We start from the raw sequence: 19558 nt of genomic DNA on the forward strand, positions 1-19558 counted from the left end.
TCAAAACTGTTCAGGATTTTGAACACCTCTATCAAATCGCCTCTTAACCTTCTCTGCTCGAAGGAGAACAACCCCAGCTTCTCCAGTCCATCCACATAACTGAAGTTTCTCATCACTGGTACCATTCTACTAAATCTCTTCTGCACCAGCTCTAAGGCCTTGACATCTTTCCTAAAGTGTGGTGCCCAGAATTGAACACAATACTCCAGCTGAGGCCTAACAGTGTTTTACATAAGCTTAGCATAAGTTCCTTGCTTTTGTACTTTATGCCTCTATTAATAAAGCCAAGGATCCCACATGAATTTTTAACAGCCTTCTCCACTTGTCCTGCCACTTTCAAAGATTTGTGTACATACATAAGAACATAAGAAATATGACCAGGAGTAGGCCATATGGGCCCTCGAGCCTGCTTCACCATTCAATAAGATCATGGCTGATCTTCACCTCAACTCCATTTTCCCGCCCGATCCCCATATCCCTTGATTCCCCTAGAGTCCAAAAATCTATCTATCTCAGCCTTGAATATACTCAACGACTCAGCATCCACGATCCCTTAGGGTAGAGAATTCCAAAGATTCACAACCCTCTGAGTGAAGAGATTCCTCATCTCAGGCTTAAATGGCCGACCACTTATCCTGAGACTATGCCCCCGAGTTCTAGCTTCTCCAGTCAGGGGAAACAACCTCTCAGCATCTACCCTGTCAATCCCCCTCAGAAGCTTATATGTTTCAATGAGATCACCTCTCATTCTTCTAAACTTGAGAGTATAGGCCCAATCTACTCAATCTCTCCTCATTGGACAACCCTCTCATCCCAGGGATCAATCTAGTGAACCTTCGTTGCACCGCCTCTAAGGCAAGTATGTCCTTCCTCAGATAAGGAGACCAAAACTGTGCACAGTACTCCAGGTCTCACCAAAGCCCTGTACAATTGTAGTAAGACTCCCTTATTCCAATATGCCATTTGCCTTCCTAATTGCTTGCTGTACCTACATGATAACTTTCTGTGTTTCCTGTACGAGGACACCTAAATCTCTCTGAACACCAACATTTAATAGTTTCTCACCATTTAAAAAATATTCCGTTTTTTTATTCTTCCTACCAAAGTGAATAACCTCACATTTCCCCACATTATACTCCATCTGCCACCTCATTGCCCATTCACTTAACCTGTCTATATCCGTGAAGACAGACACAAAGGGCTCGATTTTCCAAGCCCCGATGAGGCGGGTTTGGAGGCGGGAGTGGTGGGAAAATTGCAGAATCGGGGGGCAGGAACCCATCCCGCCCCCAACCCGCCTCCGTGCCAATGTCCCAGGAGGCGGGTACCCGACCTGTGCTGGGAGCTGCCTCCCCGGGGCGGGAAGGGGATTAGTGCCAATTAACTGCCTGTTAACAGGTAGTTAACAGGCAGTTTTTTGCCTAATCCCTATTTTTAGCCCTGAAGTGTGGGCTGTCCGACGGCTCCGAATCACGCCAAGTTAGCAAGGTGGACTGTCGGTCTGCAGGGGTTGGAGGGGTCGAGCTGTCCGTTGTGCAGGTGAGTGATGGGTGCATGTGTGCAGAGGTAAGTGTGTGAGGTAAGTGTAAAGTGTTTTAATAAGTTTTACTTACTTTACTTTCTCCTGCAGGCTTCCTTCCTTCAGTTCTCGGGAGTCCCTCAGCTCACCGGCACAGAAAGCAGAATGGCCGCTGAACTGTCAAAAGCTGCAGCCTCTGCTTTCTGGTCTGGAGAGCTCTCTAACTGAGTCTATGTAGAAGGACTCAAGTTAGAAGACAGATTGTCAGTGTTTGACAGCTTCACAGAGCTTCAACAAGGTCAATCAAGGGAAAATAGCGTGGGTTGGCCACAAGTCGATGGAAGCGGGACTACAACCCAAAAAGTGTGAGTCCCACCTCCAAAAGCTCCCCATTGACAAAATCGAGCCCAAAATGTTTGTTTAAAGTCTCTGCAATTTCCTTATTCCCCATTATAATTTCTCCTGTCTCAGCCTCTAAGTGACCAACATTTAGTTTTGCTACTCTCTTCCTTTTTACATACTTGTAGAAGCTCTTACAATCTGTTTTTATATTTATTGCTAGTTTACTGTCATTCTATTTTGTCCCTTTTTATCAATTTTTTGGTCATTCTTTGCTGGTTTCTAAATCTCTCCCAATCCTCAGGCTTACTACCATTCTTCACAACATTATAAGCCACAACATTATAAGCCTCTTCTTTTAACCTAATACTATCTTTAACTTCTTAGTTAAGGATACATCCCTAGGTGCCTCTGTTCTTGCACCCCTTTAAAATTGTATCATTTAGTTTATATTGCCTCTCCTCATTCTCCTGCCAAAGTGTATCACTTCACACTTCTGTTAAATTTCATCAGCCATGTGTCTACCCATTTCAACAGTCTGTCTATGTCCTCCTGAAGTCTGTTACTATCTTCCTCATTGTTTACTACATTTCCAAGTTTTGTGTCAGCTGCAAACTTTGAAATTATGCCCTGTATACCCAAGTCCAGGTCATTAATATATATATTAAAAAGAGCAGTGGTCCTAATCAATGTTCCCTCTAATTATTTTGTCCCTTTGCGGGCTCTTTAAGTTTACTGCGCGGCTATGCAGTATTTCTTCCAGCGGCGGCAGCTGGTGAGCAGCCTGCAGGGGACCTTGCAATTGGTGCGCAGCCACGCACCTTAGGGGGAACATTGGTCTTAATCTCTGTCGAACGCCACTGTATACTTCCCTCCAGTCTGAATAACAACCGTTCATAGAATCATAGAATGGTTACAGCTCAGAAAGAGGCCATTAGACACATCAGCCCGAATTTTAACTCCTGCGCGAGTCGTGTGGGTAGTGGGCTGAGGTGCACAGCAAACCGTCCAGCCTGCCGCTGCACGAGGCCCGGGAGATTTTAGTTCCTCGGCCTCATCTGCATGAGCCCCGTCAGTCTGCTGCCTGAACCCGGTGGGGGGGTGGGGGGGAGGGGGTAGCAGGCCCTGGGTCCGCTGGGTCGGAGTAGCCCGAGCAGACCTTGGGTTAAAATTGCAATCAGGCCCAGCTGACATCATCGAAGCCTGATCTGCATATTTAAAGAAGGATCCTGGTACCTTCTATTGGGTGTCCCGCTCACCTGCTCAAAAAAAGAGCAGGGTAAAATTGCAACCCACAGGAAGGCAGCTGGATGCGGAGCGGGTAAGTTGCTGCAGCCATTTTAACTGCTTGGCCGTCCAGATTAAAATCGACCCTATTGTGCCTGTGTCAGTTCTCTGCTGGGAGCTGTCTGCGACCTTGAATATTACTATAAAATAAGGCACAAGTTAAAAATAAATTTAGAACAGGTACGGAAAGAACTTTTTCATGCAAAGACTGATAAATGTCTGGAATAACTTGCCAAGTAAGGTAATAGGGTGAATACTATAAGGCACTCAAAGGACTGTTGGATGCTTGGTTGGGATGGAGTTCGGTGGGCCTAATGGTCTATTCTTGTCCCTGGTCCTTCTTATCAAAAGGAACCATGGAAAAAAAGCATCATAGTTAGCACAGCGGTAGATTCAGTCTCTGCCGCAGTGAGAGATTAACCAAAGGTTGGGCACTCTTCCAGGCATCCAAGGGTAAGTCTATTCCTGGTTGTTCTGAGAATTTAGCTCATTCAGAAAACTCCCAATATGGATGAACATCATCATCGTAGGAATTTGCCCTGGAATTGGCTGAGAGGGCTGTTTCTTTACTTGCATCTGCCTGGGACATCTGCCAACTTACTGGTAGAGGGGGAGGGGTGGGAGGGACAATGGCTGTTTTGGGAATTAAATCAGAGGAACTAAAATGGAAATGTATCACTACAGACATTAAGACAAGGTGACCTCCAGCATCATGGACAGGGGCTTGAAGATATTTTAATGACCGATCTGACCTTCTCAATGTTTGACAAACAACAAAGGGCCTACTTACCAGCAACAGTTTGCTGCAAATATCATTCCTCTTCACCTCTACCTTTCTAAGTTATAACAATGCAATTGGCTCCTTTATAAGAACATTAAAAAATTTTGGATGCAGAAAATGTCATTAGGTTCTACAAGCCTGTCCCTTTTTCATAGTTCAACCCAATCAAACCCCTTCTCACCATATCCCCCAATCATTTTTCTTCAGAAACACACTCAATTGTCTTTTGAACCCATTTATACCATCCATTGCAATTTCCTGCCGCAGCAACTTTTTTCACAACTCTTTGGATTGGAAGAACCATCCTGGCTAACATTCCGCCAAACAATAAGTCGTAGGTTTAGGAGGTGCTGCCGAAGAAGCCTTAGCGACTTTCTGCAGTGTATGTGACATTCAGACTCCTAGGCCTAGAAATTCAACGGGGTGCCGGTCTCGCAAGGGCGCCGGAAGTACCGCCCCGGAAGGAGTCGCAAACGCCCGCCGGAAATTCAGTTTCAGCGCCCCAGACGGAAGCGCAGCGCTACTCGAGGCTCCCCGCATCCCTCTTGGGGCGCTGCAACTGAAAATCGCAGCGCAATGTGCCGCAGCGCCACACGCTGCGGCACGGCGCGCTGCGGTACTGCAGGCCTTCCTCCCCTTCTTAAAGGGGAGGGGCCTGCTGCAGCGAGATCAGCGATCGCGAGTGCCGGCAAAAGAGCCCGGCACCGAGGAGAAGTGCCGGGCTCCTGGGACACAGCCGGCACAATGCGGGGGGCGGGGGGGCTCAGGAGGCCGGGGACGGCAGCGCAGAGAAGTGCTGGCAGGCGGCCAGCAAAAAAAATGGCCGGCCCGCACCTCTACCGCCGCAGGTAGGCCCCCCTGAACCGGTCGCAATAGGGGGCGCTACCAAATTTCGCGATCGGGGCGGTAGCGGGGTGCTGCGCACACCGATGACATCATCGGTAGCAGCGCAGCGCTAACGGCTAGCGCCGCCATTAGCGTCCCGCTAAATTTAGCGGGAGGCGTGGCCAGTGGCGTAAAACCCAGTAAGTGCCCTCTTTGGGTGCTAACGGGTGGCGCAGCCTACTGAATTTCTAGGCCCTAATCTTTAATTTGTGGCCCCTAGTATTTGAAGCTTTTTTAAAAAAACTTTGCATTTGTAAGTTATTACAGCTAAAATGGGAACTAATGATATAACATAAATTTCTTCTTTTTAGGCAGTCCCTCAGAACCGAAGATGACTTGCTTCCACATTAAAAATGAGTTCTCAGGTGACTGCTGAGTCCAATGCGGGACCTACAGTCTCTGTCACAGGTGGGGCAGATGGTGGTTGAAGGGGTGGGTGGGTGGGGTGCTTGGGTTGATGTGCACTCCTTCCGCTGTTTGCGCTTGGCATCCGCTTGCTCCCGGCAAAGAGACTTGAGGTATTCGGCGCCTTCCCGGATGCTTCTCCTCCACTTTGTACGGTCTTGGGCCAGGGATTCCCAGGTGTCGGTGGGGATGTTGCACTTTTTCAAGGAGGCTTTGAGGGTGTCCTTGAAGCGTTTCCTCTGCCCACCTGGGGCTCTCCTGCCGTGTCGGAGCTCCAAGTAGAGCGCTTGTTTTGGGAGTCTCGTATCGGGCAAGCGGATGATGTGACCCATCCATCGGAGCTGATCGAGCATGGTCAAAGCTCGATGCTGGGGATGTTGGCCTAAGCGAGAACACTGACTGATACGCTTATCAATTACTTCATAAAAGGTGATGAGTCGAAGAAGAGATGATGAGTCGAAAGAAGAGATGAATAAGGCTTTTATTAGCTAAGAAGAGACCATGCTTCTTCGTGAGTGACTGAACAAGTCTGAACGAAACCCACACAGTGGTGGGTGGAGTCAGCTGAGACAAGGCCTCCTGATAGACTTAACTTGTAGTACCCTTCACCCCGCCGGACTTCACATTAAACAAGGGGTGAATGTGGTAAACCACTGTATTGTATATTGCCACCTCTGGGTGGCGCTGTGTATGGAGGCATGCCTCAGCTGACTCCACCCACCACTGTGTGGGTTTCGTTCAGACTTGTTCAGTCACTCACGAAGAAGCATGGTCTCTTCTTAGCTAATAAAATTGATACGCTTATCAATTACTTCATAAAAGGTGATGAGTCGAAGAAGAGATGATGAGTCGAAAGAAGAGATGAATAAGGCTTTTATTAGCTAAGAAGAGACCATGCTTCTTCGTGAGTGACTGAACAAGTCTGAACGAAACCCACACAGTGGTGGGTGGAGTCAGCTGAGGCATGCCTCCATACACAGCGCCACCCAGAGGTGGCAATATACAATACAGTGGTTTACCACATTCACCCCTTGTTTAATGTGAAGTCCGGCGGGGTGAAGGGTACTACAAGTTAAGTCTATCAGGAGGCCTTGTCTGACGTCCTGATCGTCGTGGTGGCGGCGGTGGTGTTGCAGCATCCGACGTCGGGTCTGGTGTCTGGGTGGTTGGCGAAGATTCCTGGGGCTTTGGCATGCCGTCTGCAGGGGTTGGGTTGGGAGGGGTGGTGGGGGATAACAGTGGTAAGGGGGATAACGGTGGTAAGGGGGATAACGGTGGTAATTCAGGGGTACCCGAGGGTGCGAGATCTCGTATGGAGACTGTGTCCTCCCGCCCGTCTGGGTATGTCACCCAGGCATACTGGGGGTTGGCGTGTAGGAGGTGCACCCGCTCGACCAGGGGGTCCGTTTTATGCGTCCTCACGTGCCTCCGCAGTAGGACGGGCCCAGGAGAAGTCAACCATGCCGGTAGCGAGGTTCCCGATGTAGACTTCCGGGGGAAAACGAACATTTTCTCATGAGGGGTCGCATTAGTGGCAGTACAAAGCAGTGACCGAATGGAGTGAAGCGCTGCAGGGAGGACCTCCTGCCAGCGGGAGGTCGGAAGGCCCTTAGATTTTAGTGCTAAGAGGACTGCCTTCCAAACCGTCGCGTTCTCCCTTTCCACCTGGCCGTTCCCCCGGGGGTTGTAACTGGTGGTCCTGCTCGTGGCGATACCTCTTGTTAGCAGGTACTGCCGAAGTTCGTCGCTCATGAACGATGAGCCCCTGTCGCTATGTATATAGCTGGGGAACCCGAACAGAGCGAAGATGTCATTCAGACACTTGATGACCGTGGTACTGGTCATGTCTGGGCAAGGGATGGCAAAGGGGAAACGGGAGTACTCATCAACTATGTTGAGGAAGTACACATTGCGGTCAGCGGAGGGGAGGGGCCCTTTAAAATCGACGCTCAGGCGTTCGAAGGGGCGGGTGGCCTTGATCAGGCTTGCTCTGTCCGGCCTATAGAAGTGCGGTTTGCACTCGGCGCAGATTTGGCAGCTCTTGGTCATGGTCCTGACCTCCTCGATGGAGTAGGGCAGGTTACGGGATTTGATAAAATGGAAAAACCTGGTGACCCCCGGGTGGCAGAGGTCATTGTGGAGGGACTGCAGCCTATCACTCTGCGCGTTGGCGCATGTACCACGTGATAGGGCATCTGGGGGCTCATTGAGTTTCCCTGGCCGATACAAGATATCATAATTGTAGGTGGAGAGTTCGATTCTCCACCTCAAGATCTTGTCGTTCTTGATTTTACCCCTCTGCTTATTATTAAACATAAAAGCTACTGAACGCTGGTCAGTGAGCAGGGTAAATCGTTTCCCGGCCAGGTAATGCCTCCAGTGACGCACCGCTTCTACAATAGCCTGGGCCTCCTTTTCGACGGAGGAGTGTCTCGTCTCGGGGCCCTGGAGGGTCCTTGAGAAAAAGGCCACGGGTCTGCCCGCCTGGTTAAGGGTCGCAGCTAGGGCGAAGTCGGAGGCATCGCTCTCCACTTGGAAGGGGATGGACTCATCCACCGCGTGCATTGCGGCCTTCGCGATATCGTTCTTGATAAGAGTGAAGGCTGCACACGCCTCTGGTGTCAGGGGGAAGGAGGTGGCTTTGATGAGGGGCCTGGCTTTGTCTGCATAGAGGGGCACCCACTGGGCGTAGTAGGAGAAAAACCCCAGGCATCTCTTCAGTGCTTTTTGGCAGTGGGGAAGGGGTAGCTCCATTAGGGGGCGCATTCTGTCGGGGTCGGGCCCGATGACTCCGTTCTCCACCACGCAGCCGAGGATGGCCAGGCGCTTGGTGTGAAACATACATTTTTCCTTATTGTACGTTAGGTTTAGCCGTTGGGCCGTACGGAGGAAATTTGCTAGATTAACGTCGTGGTCCTGCTGGTCGTGGCCGCAGATGGTGACGTTATCCAAATAGGGGAAGGTTGCCCGCAGCGCGTTCTGGTCAACCATTCGGTCCATCTCCCTTTGGAAGACCGAAACCCCGTTGGTGACGCCGAAGGGGACCCTAAGGAAGTGGTAGAGGCGGCCGTTTGCCTCGAAGGCAGTATACTGGCGGTCCTCATGGCGGATGGGCAGCTGGTGGTACGCTGACTTAAGGTCGATGGTGGAGAATACTTTGTATTGCGCAATCTGATTGACCATATCAGATATGCGAGGGAGGGGGTACGCGTCCAGCTGGGTGTACCGGTTTATGGTTTGGCTGTAGTCGATTACCATGCGGCGTTTTGCAGTGGTTTTAACGACTACAACCTGGGCTCGCCAGGGGCTAGTGCTACCTTCGATAATGCCCTCCTTCAAGAGCCGCTCCACCTCAGAGCTGATAAAAGCTCTGTCCCCGGCACTGTACCGCCTGCTTTTGGTAGCGATGGGTTTACAGTCGCGGGTGAGGTTAGCGAACAGGGGAGGGGGGGGGACTTTTAATGTGGAAAGGCTGCAGGTGGTTTGCAGCGGGCGATTTAAAAGTTGTTGGTTGCAGACTGTGAGTGGGGGGAGGGGTCCACCGTATGCTAGTGTGACACTCTTAAGGTGGCACTGAAAATCCAACCCTAGCAGGACGGCAGCGCAAAGACGGGGCAGGACTAGCAGTTTAAATTTTTGATATTCAGTGCCCCCTACTGACAGGGTCACCACACAGTAGCCGCTGATGTCCATTGACTGGGACTTGGACGCCATAGAAATGCGATGGTGCGTTGGCAGAATCGTGAGGGAGTGGCTACGTACCGTGTCGGGGTGGACGAAACTCTCTGTGCTCCCGCTGTCGATCAGGCAACTGGTGGCGCGGCCGTTTACCGCGATATCCATCATGGAGCTGGATAGATGGTGAGGGTGGCCTTGATCCAGCGTCACGGAGGCCAGTATGTGGCTTAGTGAGTCACTATAGTCATCCGCCGAGACGGTGGTCGGTTCCGGTGACGAAATGGCGGTTGAGTGCGTTGGATACGATGGCGGCGGATGCCATGCGGCCGGGGGTACACAAAATGGCGGATAAGATGGCTGCTCCCACGGCCCGCACGCTGCGCTGCTGGCTGGCTTCCCCTTGCAGGCGTTAGCGTAATGGCCTTTCTTCCCGCAGCCCGAGCAGGTAGCTGTCTTAGCTGGGCAGTGCGCTCTGGGATGTTTTAACTGGCCACAGAAATAGCATTTTTGGGCCTGGTTACTGGGCATCGAAGCAGTTCTTACCGGAGGCTGCTGTCTCGGTTGGGTCGCTGCAGCGGTTGGTGCCGGGGGCGGCGGTCCCGTGTCCCACGGTTTCGATTGCCATGTCTCGGCGCCGTTACGGGGGTATGCCTCGAGGTTTCGGTGGGCCTCCTCTAACGAGAGCGCAAGGGCAATGGCCATCTTCAGGTCGGGTTCCTTGCTTTCTAGCAGTCTCTGCCGGGTGTGGTCTGACTGGAGGCCCCTGACGAAGGCATCACAGGCGAGTCCCTGCGCGTGCTCCACAGCCGTTACCGCTTTACAATCGCAGTCTCTGCAGAGTGCCAGTAGCGCCCGTGCAAATGCCCCTACCGATTCTCCCGGTTGCTGCCTGCGGGATCCCAAGAGGTGTCGGGCGTAAATTGTGTTCACTGGGCGCGTATATTGCCCTTTTAGTAGCTCGAGGGCCGCCACGTACGTATTAGAGTCCCGGATTAGCATATATACTTGATGGCTCACCTGGGCGGTCAAAATTTTCAGTTTGTGATCCTCCTCTGTAACCTGTGAGATTGCGAGGAAGGATTCAAAGCAGCTCAGCCAGTGTTCAAACTTGGCTGATGCACCCACATCTTGAGGGTCGAGGTCCAGGCGTGGTGGTCTGAGGGCTCTCAGCAATGTCTGCTGTATCCGTTGCTGTTGTTGCTCCTCAGGTGTCGCCATTTAACTTTTAGCTAATAAAATTGATACGCTTATCAATTACTTCATAAAAGGTGATGAGTCGAAGAAGAGATGATGAGTCGAAAGAAGAGATGAATAAGGCTTTTATTAGCTAAGAAGAGACCATGCTTCTTCGTGAGTGACTGAATAAGTCTGAACGAAACCCACACAGTGGTGGGTGGAGTCAGCTGAGGCATGCCTCCATACACAGCGCCACCCAGAGGTGGCAATATACAATACAGTGGTTTACCACACTGACGTTGGTGCGCCTATCCTGCCAATGGATTTGCAGGATCTTGCGGAGGCAGCGTTGGTGGTACCTCTCCAGTGCTTTGAGGTGCCTGCTGTACATGGTCCATGCCTCTGAGGCATACAGGAGGGCGGGTATTACTACTGCTCTGTAGGCCATGAGCTTGGTGCCGGATTTGAGGTCCTGGTCTTCAAACACTCTCTTCCTCAGGCGACCGAAGGCTACACTGGCACACTGAAGGTGGTGTTGGACGTCGTCATTGACGTCTGCCCTTGTTGACAGTAGGCTCCCGAGGTATGGAAAGTGGTCCACGTTGTCCAAGGCCTTGTCGTGGATTTTGATAATTGGGGGGCAGTACTGTGTGGTGGGGGCAGGTTGGTAGAGGACCTTTGTCTTACGGATGATTAGTGTAAGGCCCATGCTCTCGTATGCTGCGGTGAAGATGTTGACAGAAACGCAAACAGCCTCAATATGCATAAGGAGTCCAAGTACCTCTTGAAATAGCAGCCATTTTAACACTGATTCTACTGGCTCTGAAATGTTTTTGAATGTCCTGAGGGTGTGATGAGGCAATGTGTAAATGCAAATTCTTTCTATCTTAGACAGTGAAGGGGGAATTTTAACTGGGAGTGGGTTTCCCTGCTCAGGCCAGAATTAAAATTGCGGTGGGGGTTCGATGACATCTGCAGACCCCGTTCTGTATATCAGGAGCGCAGGTTACAATGGAAGACAGGAGGATCCATTAGGGACATCAGTGGGTGAGTCACCTGGCCGATCTTAACTGCCCACCCACCTCTTCAGTGTCAGCTGACTATTTTAGCACAGAGGACATAACAGCAGAATCCAATCCTCTCCTCAGTTGACATCCACAGATGATCACAATTTCTAAGAAGCCTCGCTAGAGAGCGATGCGGAGCAGGAACCCAAGCTGATATTTCTCACCCTAGCGCAAAGTTGCTAAGGCCAGTTGTAACCCCCAGGGGAGAAGAGCTGACACAGCGCATAATGAACTTTTCCTCCTGTTCAAACTGAACACTTGAAATGCTCAGAACCGTAATCCCGCATATAAATGTTGTAGTAGCAGAGAGATTTACACCCCTGTGTCCCACTCTCGCTGTCGCCAGTATTAATCTGCCGATGGTTTGTCCTGTCAGCTCATTCTGCTCAGTGTCTATTGGACCCCAGTCAGTGCAAATAATACACACTGAACTCCTTAAAACTATCCTGCTACTGTCAGCCTAAAGCAAATGAAGTGAGATGTCGAGCTGTGTTTATATTGCACCTCCTATTCTTTCACCCCTCACACTTCACAGCCAATGAATTACCTGAATGAAGTATAGTCACGGTTGTTACACAGGCAGACGCAGCAACCAATTTGTGCACAGCAAGGTCCCACAAACAGCAAATGAACGAATTACTTGGGAATCTGTGCTTTCTTCTTGTTATTGTAGGTTGAGGGAGGAATGTTGGCCGGGACACAGGAAAAATCCCAGCTCTTCTTTGAATAGTGCTGTGAGATTTTTTAAGTCCATCTGAACAGGCAGATGGGGCCTCATCAAAAAGACGGCACATCTGACTGTGTAGTACTAACATGTCAGCCTAGAATATGCACTCAGGTCCATAGTGTCCATTTAGAAATTATTTTAACTTTAGTTTCAGTCCTGTCTCTTGAGTCTTGGGTTTTTGGCTGATTTTAACTATGATCTTCAGAAGAAAATGAGTCCTAATTGGTCTTTGGTTCCCATATTTTAACTGTAGTTGGTAGGATGGCGGGAATACAATCAAAAATGTGGGCCAGACTCTTGCCATAACTCCAGCGGAACACGCCGGAACTGGGCAGGGACTGGTTACACTGGGTCGCTGCCAACTCTGGGAGTTCTTGTTCGGTCATGTAAGGAGCCCACCCCTCGCAATGATGTCAGGTGGCGGTCCCAAGGGCAGAAACTCCATATACCCGGAGTCCGTGCTTCCCTATTCAGACTGGACTGGAGGCCAGTACACTGAGAGAGATGAGACATGTGGCCTTCTGGAAGGGTGCAAGTGGGTCCCACTGGTCGGGGGGGGGGGTGGTGGCGGGAGGTGGAAGGGGCAGGGGCAACCCAATGGAATCCTGGGGGGAGGGAGGGTGAGCCTGGATCCCGCATGATGGCATCAGATATAAGCACGTAGTACTGATGAGGTGCCTTCCCACTGAACCGTAAACTCTACTGGAAGGCATCGGTAGAGGCGATCGTGGTGTAACTACTGGGATTGTGGCCTGCGGACTTTTGGGACAGTAGTCTTTTTTTTATACTTTCCACATTTTACTTCTGGCATTCAGGAATATTTTTCAAATTCATGTTTAAGATATTCCCTAATTTTTGCTTCACTTCTTATAACTCACCAGGCCACGGGGAACACTGAGATATTGACTTTTCATAAATGTTGTCATCATTTTAATCTAATGTTAAAAATACAGTAGTTTTAGTCAGGAACCTTATTTCTCCTAATTTTAGTTGACTAATAGAAGAATAATTTCTCTCCTATAGCCAAGAGGCAGGTGGGTGGCTATCAAACTACCACAAACATTTCTGTCAGTCAGCCACCAGAAGGCACATGGGAACACCTTGGTAAAGATCCCATCTCCCATCCTCTTTGCTTTGCCTTACCCAGCCTGAGGCAGACAACTCAAACCTTTGTCGTTCTGCTCTCGGCTTCATTCTAGGGAATGACAAGTTTCCTTCCTTTTATTTTTTTAATTTATTCTCGGGATGTGGGCGTCGCTGTCAAAGGTGACATTTATTGCCCATCCCTAGTTGCCCTGAGTAGCTTGCTAGGCCACTTTAGAAGGCAGTTAAGCGTCGGCCACTGGAGTCACATATAGGCCAGGCTGGGTAAGGAGAGCAGGTTTTCCTCCCTAAAGGACATTAATGAACCAGTTGGGTTATTACAACAATCCGATAGCTTCATTGTCACTTTTTCTGATACCAGCTTTTTATTGCCAGATCTTTTTTTAAACTGAATTCAAATTGTCAAACTGCCATGGTGGGATTTGAACTCACATTCTCTGGATTACTACTCCAGTAACATAACCACTGCACCGACATACCCATTTTTCTCTCCTTTGACTTCTTCTGTCTCTCTGCAGCCAACAGGTCAGGTGCCTGACCTATCCCCAGGCTTCTCCCTCGCACCCCCCCCTCCTCCCCCCTCCACCCTGCTGCTAGGCACCAAGAGATGTCAGGAACAGCTTTGTGTGACTCTTCCCACCAACTCTGCTCAGCAACTTTCCCTTCAACGTAGTTTAGGAGTAAAGTGACAGGGTGTGAGGGGAGTAAGTGAGAGGAGAGTAAAAGTAATGATGATGGAGTTGGAGCCTGCAGCAATCACTCACAATGAGGGTTTACCTTCACTCCTGGTGCTAACGTCACTATTCATGTTTTTCCAACAGGTGAGAAGATGACGGAGGACGAGGTGGAGGAGCTGATGGCTGGACAGGAAGATGCCAATGGATGCATCAACTATGAAGGCAAGTTATTAAAATCAAAGTCAAGAGCTGGGCTCCATGGCACAGTGGATAAAAGCAATGGCCTTTGTGGTACTGAGCCATACAGGCCAGGAAAGTTCCCGGTTTGCATACCTGCAGTTTGTGTTGAGTTGAGATACTACATTTGGCCTTAACACCTCTAGGTGATGGAGGGACAAATATCTCCCAGGTTCTCCATCCTGATTGCTATTCGGTGACTCCTGCTGGAAAGTGTGTGTGTGTGTGTGGGTGTCAGGTGATGACAAGATCAGGCTTGGCTGTGATGTCCTTCCACGGTCGAATAACCTGCTGACACGCCCCATCTTGGTTCACACAAGGAGAAATGGCCACTTGGCTTAACACAAGGCTATATGTGTATGGAAACATACCCAAGCACCAGTCAGCAATTTCAGTAAAGGAGGTGAGAAAACTGGAATAATTAAAAGTCTAGGTGGAACATGATAAGTAGGCAGAGACATAGCACATTAATGGGCTTACTTAGGTAGACACTACTGAAATTATCATAGACACACACAAATCTTTAGGGACAAATTCTATTTTGATCATTATTCTTGCAGGTGTGGTTTGTACTATCCTTTCATCTCTGGAACCTAAGTTTGGATCCAGCCCAGATTGGTGGGTTGAAAGTTTCCTTTATCAGCTGGCTATAAAGGTCCTACGTGAATTAATTTTCCAAGTTCTTAAAGGATGAGGCAGACGGCAAAACAGCACAGATAATTCATTCTCCTTCAGAGACCAACAGTGTGGGAAGTACCATTCAATTCAGACCAGTTCCGTAGGGCATATACTTTAGCGGCTGGGGCAGAGTCAAAGGACCTTGGATCTAACCTGTGCTTTACCTGACCTGGAAGGTACGCAATGATGAATATTCCATTCCCAGGACTTGCCTCTAAAACCAGAACAGTAATTTACTAAAATAGAATCCGATCCAAACCAGAGTTGGTAGACTTAAAGCCCCGCTGATACTATGAGCTAAACGCTTCTTCTGCACTGCTCTATTAGAAAGGGAGAAAGAACTTGCATTTATAGAGCACTTTTCATGACCTCAGGACATCCCAAAGTGCCAATGAAGTGCTTTTGAAGTATAGTCACCATTGTAATGCAGGGAACCTGCCAGCCAATTTCTGCACAGCAAGGTCCCACAAACAGCAAAATGATAATGACCAAATAATCTGTTTTTTAGTGATGTTGGTTGAGGGATAAATATTGGCCAGGACACTGGGAAAACTCCCCTGCTCTTCGAATAGTGCCATGGAATCTTTTACGTCTACCTCATCTGAAATACAGTGTAGCACTCCCTTAGAGTACTACACTGGAGTGTCAGCTCAAGTCTCTGGAGCCCAATACTATCCACTGGTCACCTGGGTCCCTCTGCAGCCCAATGCTACACTGGACACCTGGGTCCCTTTAGAGTCCAATGCTATCTTCACAGGACACCTGGGTCCCTCTAGAGCCCAATGCTAGCTTTATTGGACACATGGGTCCCTCTGGAGCCCAATGTTATCTTCACGGAACACCTGGATCCCTCTAGAGCCCAATGCTAGGTTTATTGGACACATAGGTCCCTCTGGAGCCCAATGTTATCTTCATGGAATACCTGGGTCCCTCTGGAGCCCAATGTTATCTTCATGGAATACCTGGCTCCCCCTGGAGCCCAATGCTATCTTCACGGGACACCTGGTTCCCTCTGGAGCTCAATGCTATCTTCACGGGACATCTGGGTCCCTCTGGAGCTGAATGTTATCCTCACGGGACACCTGGATCCCTCTTGAGCCCAATGCTATCTTCACAGGACACCTGGGTCCCCCTGGGGCACAATGTTAGCTTCACTGAAAACCTGGGTCCCTCTGGTGTTCAATGCTATCTTCACAGGACACCTGGCTCCCTCTGGAGCTCAATGCTATCTTCATGGGACACCTGGGTCCCTCTGGAGCCCAATGCTATCTTCATGGGACACCTGGGTCCTTCTGGAGCCCAATGTTAGCTTCATGGGACACCTGGGTCCCTCTGGGGCCCAATGTTAGCTTCACGGGACACCTGGGTCCCTCTAGAGGCCTATGGCCTTACCAGTGAATTACACTCTGTAGGCCATTGAGACCCCCAGCAGAATGGATACTAGTATAGATAAATTGGAAGCAAAAGAGTTGATAAATGCTGTAATCTCACCTCAGGTATAAGCTAAGTCTTCTACATTTAAGTTTATCAAATAATTAATCTTCTCTTTGTTATTTCACAGCTTTTGTAAAGCACATCATGGCTGGCTGAAGACTGGGAGTAGCTGGTGAGCATGTTTACTTTGCTGAAAAGACTGGTTTATAATTATTATTAGTAGTGTTTGCTGTTGAGGTTACCTATTAATCAAGTTTGGTAACTTGTGTCACAGGATTTGGGGTTAAATGTTACTGGGGTTTGGCCTATTGTTGGAGTCTCCCAATGAGTTTGTAAGGTGTGGAGCTCCCACCTACTCTAAACAAGGCCATTGATGCAGGAAGAAGCGGGGCTGGGGACTCCCAACACTGGACGTTCCACACTCCCAGGGGGCCAAGCATTTCTTGGCTGGCGGTACACCTGTCCAGGCTGCCAAATGGTGGCCTGGGCCCCACTCAACTCCATGAAGAAAAAAAGGAATTTCATTTTAAATTATTTAAATTCAACCCATTTACAAATTCTGCCACTGGTTTGCAGCCTCTTGGGGCAAGCAGGTGCCCAAGATGTGCCCCTGGGGGCACGGCTTCTCACTGAGGGTACTGTATTTAAATTAAGGAATTCCCCTGACCTCTGGTGGGGTTAGTGGCGAAGGTCCTGGGCAGACATATCCTGGCATTTTATCTAGGATAAGCCCACCCCTTGTGCATTTTCCCCTCTTTTCTATTTACCTCTCACTCCTCTGAAGAATATCTTCCTGGGCATCACAATGAGTCCAGTGGACCAGATGACCAGGCAGTATGCTCCCAAACCAATGCTGCTCTGGCCTGGAGAGTACTCTCCCAAACCAACGCTGCTCTGGCCTGGTTGTAAGGAGGTAAGTGAGGTTGACTCTCCCTTCATGAAGGGAAGTCTCTACTGGGGCCTCTCCACAGCAATGTGATGTGATTGGGACATTGGTGGTGCTGAGGGAGGGGTCATGAAGACAACGACACAACTCACCGATCTACATCTTTACTTCACTGCACTGCCATACTTGGGGAATGAGAAGAAATTAACAATTGAGTTATACCAGATCCTCAGTAGCCTTCTGCCAACCAGCACAGGCAGAGGTTTACAAACAAGTTGATGGCTGACCCCATCTACTAGCTAATATCTCACATTGAAGAAGAAAAAAATGATACAGGCTGGTGTAGCAGTGAGCCATACAAATCAGGAAAATCCCACGTCCAATCTCCAATCTGTGTTGAGCTAGCTGGTTTCAGCCAAGACAGCATTTAAGACTCAAAGGTTGGTGTCTGTCTCCCTGGGCTAGGGGAGGGGAAAATCAGCCAGGGTTCCCGCTCCTAATCAATATCCAGTGACTCCTTCTGGAAGTGCGTGTATGTGGATGTCAGGTGACAACAGGATTGGGATTGGCTCTGATGCTCTCCAAGGATGAAAAAACAGCTAACACTCACTGTCGGGGCTCACACATAAAGAATGGGCACATATCAGATACAAGTGCAGTGCTTATTGTTCTGGACCAGCAGCCAGAGTTCAAATCTTGAGTCCAAATCCCACTTTAGCAAGTTGTGAAATTGAATTCAATAAATCTGGTCATTTAAAAAATATTTTTAAAATTCGTTCTCAGGATGTGGGTGTTGCTGGAAAGGTCGGTATTTACCATCCCCAGTTGCCCTTGAGAAGGCAGTGGTGGGCCTTCTCCTTGTACCACAGGGCTTTGATACAACTGAGTGGCTCGCTAGGCCACATTGGTGTGGGACTGGAGTCACATATAGGCCAGACTGCGTAAGGACAGCAGGCTTCATTCCCTAAAGGACATTAGTGAACCAGTTGGGTTTTTATGACAAAACGACAGCTTCATAGTCACTTTTACTGATACCAGCTTTTTAGTTCCAATTATTTAAAAACTGAATTCAAATTCTCAGACTCCCGCGGTAGGATTTGAAGTCACGTTCATCTGGATTACTAATCCAGTAACATAATCACTACACTAACGTACCCCCAATTTGTGGTCTGGCACCAGCAAATTTTCTAGGAAATTGACATAAACACTCAGCTGGTTCACAATCGTCCTTCAGGAAAGGAAACCTGCTGTCCTTACCTGGTCTGGCCTACCCATGACTTCAGTCTCACACAACTTGGTTGACTCTTAATGGCATCTGAAGTGGCTTATCATGCTGCCTATTTGGAAAAGCAATCGTTAGATGAAGGCACACAGCCACCTTTTACGGGCAATAAGGGTCGAGCATTAAATGTGGCGCTGCCAGCATGGTCCACATCTTGAGAACAAATTTTAAAAACTTGAGTAGGAAACTTATAGGACAGCAAAGGATAAGAGGCATCTTCACTCAGGACAAAGCAGTCTGCTACATCGGTACCCCATCCATTGGCTTAAACATCCACTCCCTCCACCATTGGTGTACCGTGGCTGCAGTGTGTACTATCTGCAGGATGTACTACAGCAACTTGCCAAGGCTTCGTCAGCAGCTCCTCCCAAACCTGTGACCTCCGCCAACTAGAAGGACCAGGGCAGCAGGTGCATGGGAACACTATCACCTCCAAGATCCCCTCCAAGTCATTCACCATTACGACTTGGACATATATCATCGATCCTTCATCGTCGCTGGGTCAAAATCCTGGAACTCTCAACCTACCAGCAGTTTGGGAGCACCTTCACCACATGGACTACAGCAGTTCAAGAAGAAGGGTCACCACCACCTTGTCAAGGGCAACTAGGGATGGGCAATAAATGGCGGTGTTGCCAGTGACACCCACACCCTAAGAATGAATTTTAAAAAGATTGTCAAAATAGAGAACCAGACTCTTCACCTACTTGACAATCGTCACTGAAATGCCAAGTATTTATTGTATGTGAAGCACTTTGGGATGTTTCTGAAGAAATGTGCTAAGGTGATATCTGTATAGAGGCATCTTATTTCTTTTCTTCTTTCCACAGGTTCTAATTTGTTCCCTTTGTCTTTCTTTTCTTTATAACTCCAACTTTTCTGTTAGTTTTCTTTTATCAGGACTTCTCCAAACTCGCATTGAATCCCTCCCTTTCGACTGACAGGACATTCACCCAGTGAAAGCGTTCCCCCTTACAGCCCCGATGATCTCAAACAGCCCTCAAATCCCATAGAACGTTTATATTTGTAAAATGCCCTGTTATCTGTGACCTTTCTGTAACCTTCTCAGTAACTAACGTCAAGGATTTCCTTGTAATGGTCCAAATGTAATTATTTTCTGTGTAATAAAATTAATCTTTCAAAAGGTTTAAGTTCACGTTGTGTTGCACTCTTTTCTGGTTTTACAATTTCTATCCTGAGATCACAAGATAATTACAGAGGAGGAAGGTGATTTGACCCATCTTAATTGATTCCATTGTACAGTAGCATCCAATTGCTCCTTAAATAATTCCAGGGTTCTTGCCCTCACTACTCCATCTGGAAGTTTGTTCCACATGTTGATCACAGTCTTTTAGCTCACTCAGTTTACCGACCGAGGATCTAATCTCGCACTTTC

General features: G+C 48.8%; 1 protein-coding gene across 1 annotated transcript in view; it reads left to right on the top strand.

The window, feature by feature from the left end:
* LOC147114707 (myosin light chain 3, skeletal muscle isoform-like) overlaps positions 1-19313 on the top strand; it is a 34450-nt gene extending 15137 nt beyond the window's left edge. The window contains exons 5-7 of the mRNA XM_085992566.1: positions 13790-13867; positions 16122-16166; positions 19049-19313. Of these exons, the coding sequence (XP_085848692.1) occupies positions 13790-13867; positions 16122-16150 (107 nt within the window). The 3' untranslated portion in view covers positions 16151-16166; positions 19049-19313. The remainder of the gene's footprint in view (positions 1-13789; positions 13868-16121; positions 16167-19048) is intronic.
* The last annotated feature ends 245 nt before the right edge of the window (positions 19314-19558 follow it).

The sequence above is a fragment of the Somniosus microcephalus genome, chromosome 7 (genome assembly GCF_052327205.1).
Source record: "Somniosus microcephalus isolate GS21.2 chromosome 7, FLI_Smic_1.0, whole genome shotgun sequence".
Lineage (NCBI taxonomy): Eukaryota > Metazoa > Chordata > Chondrichthyes > Squaliformes > Somniosidae > Somniosus > Somniosus microcephalus.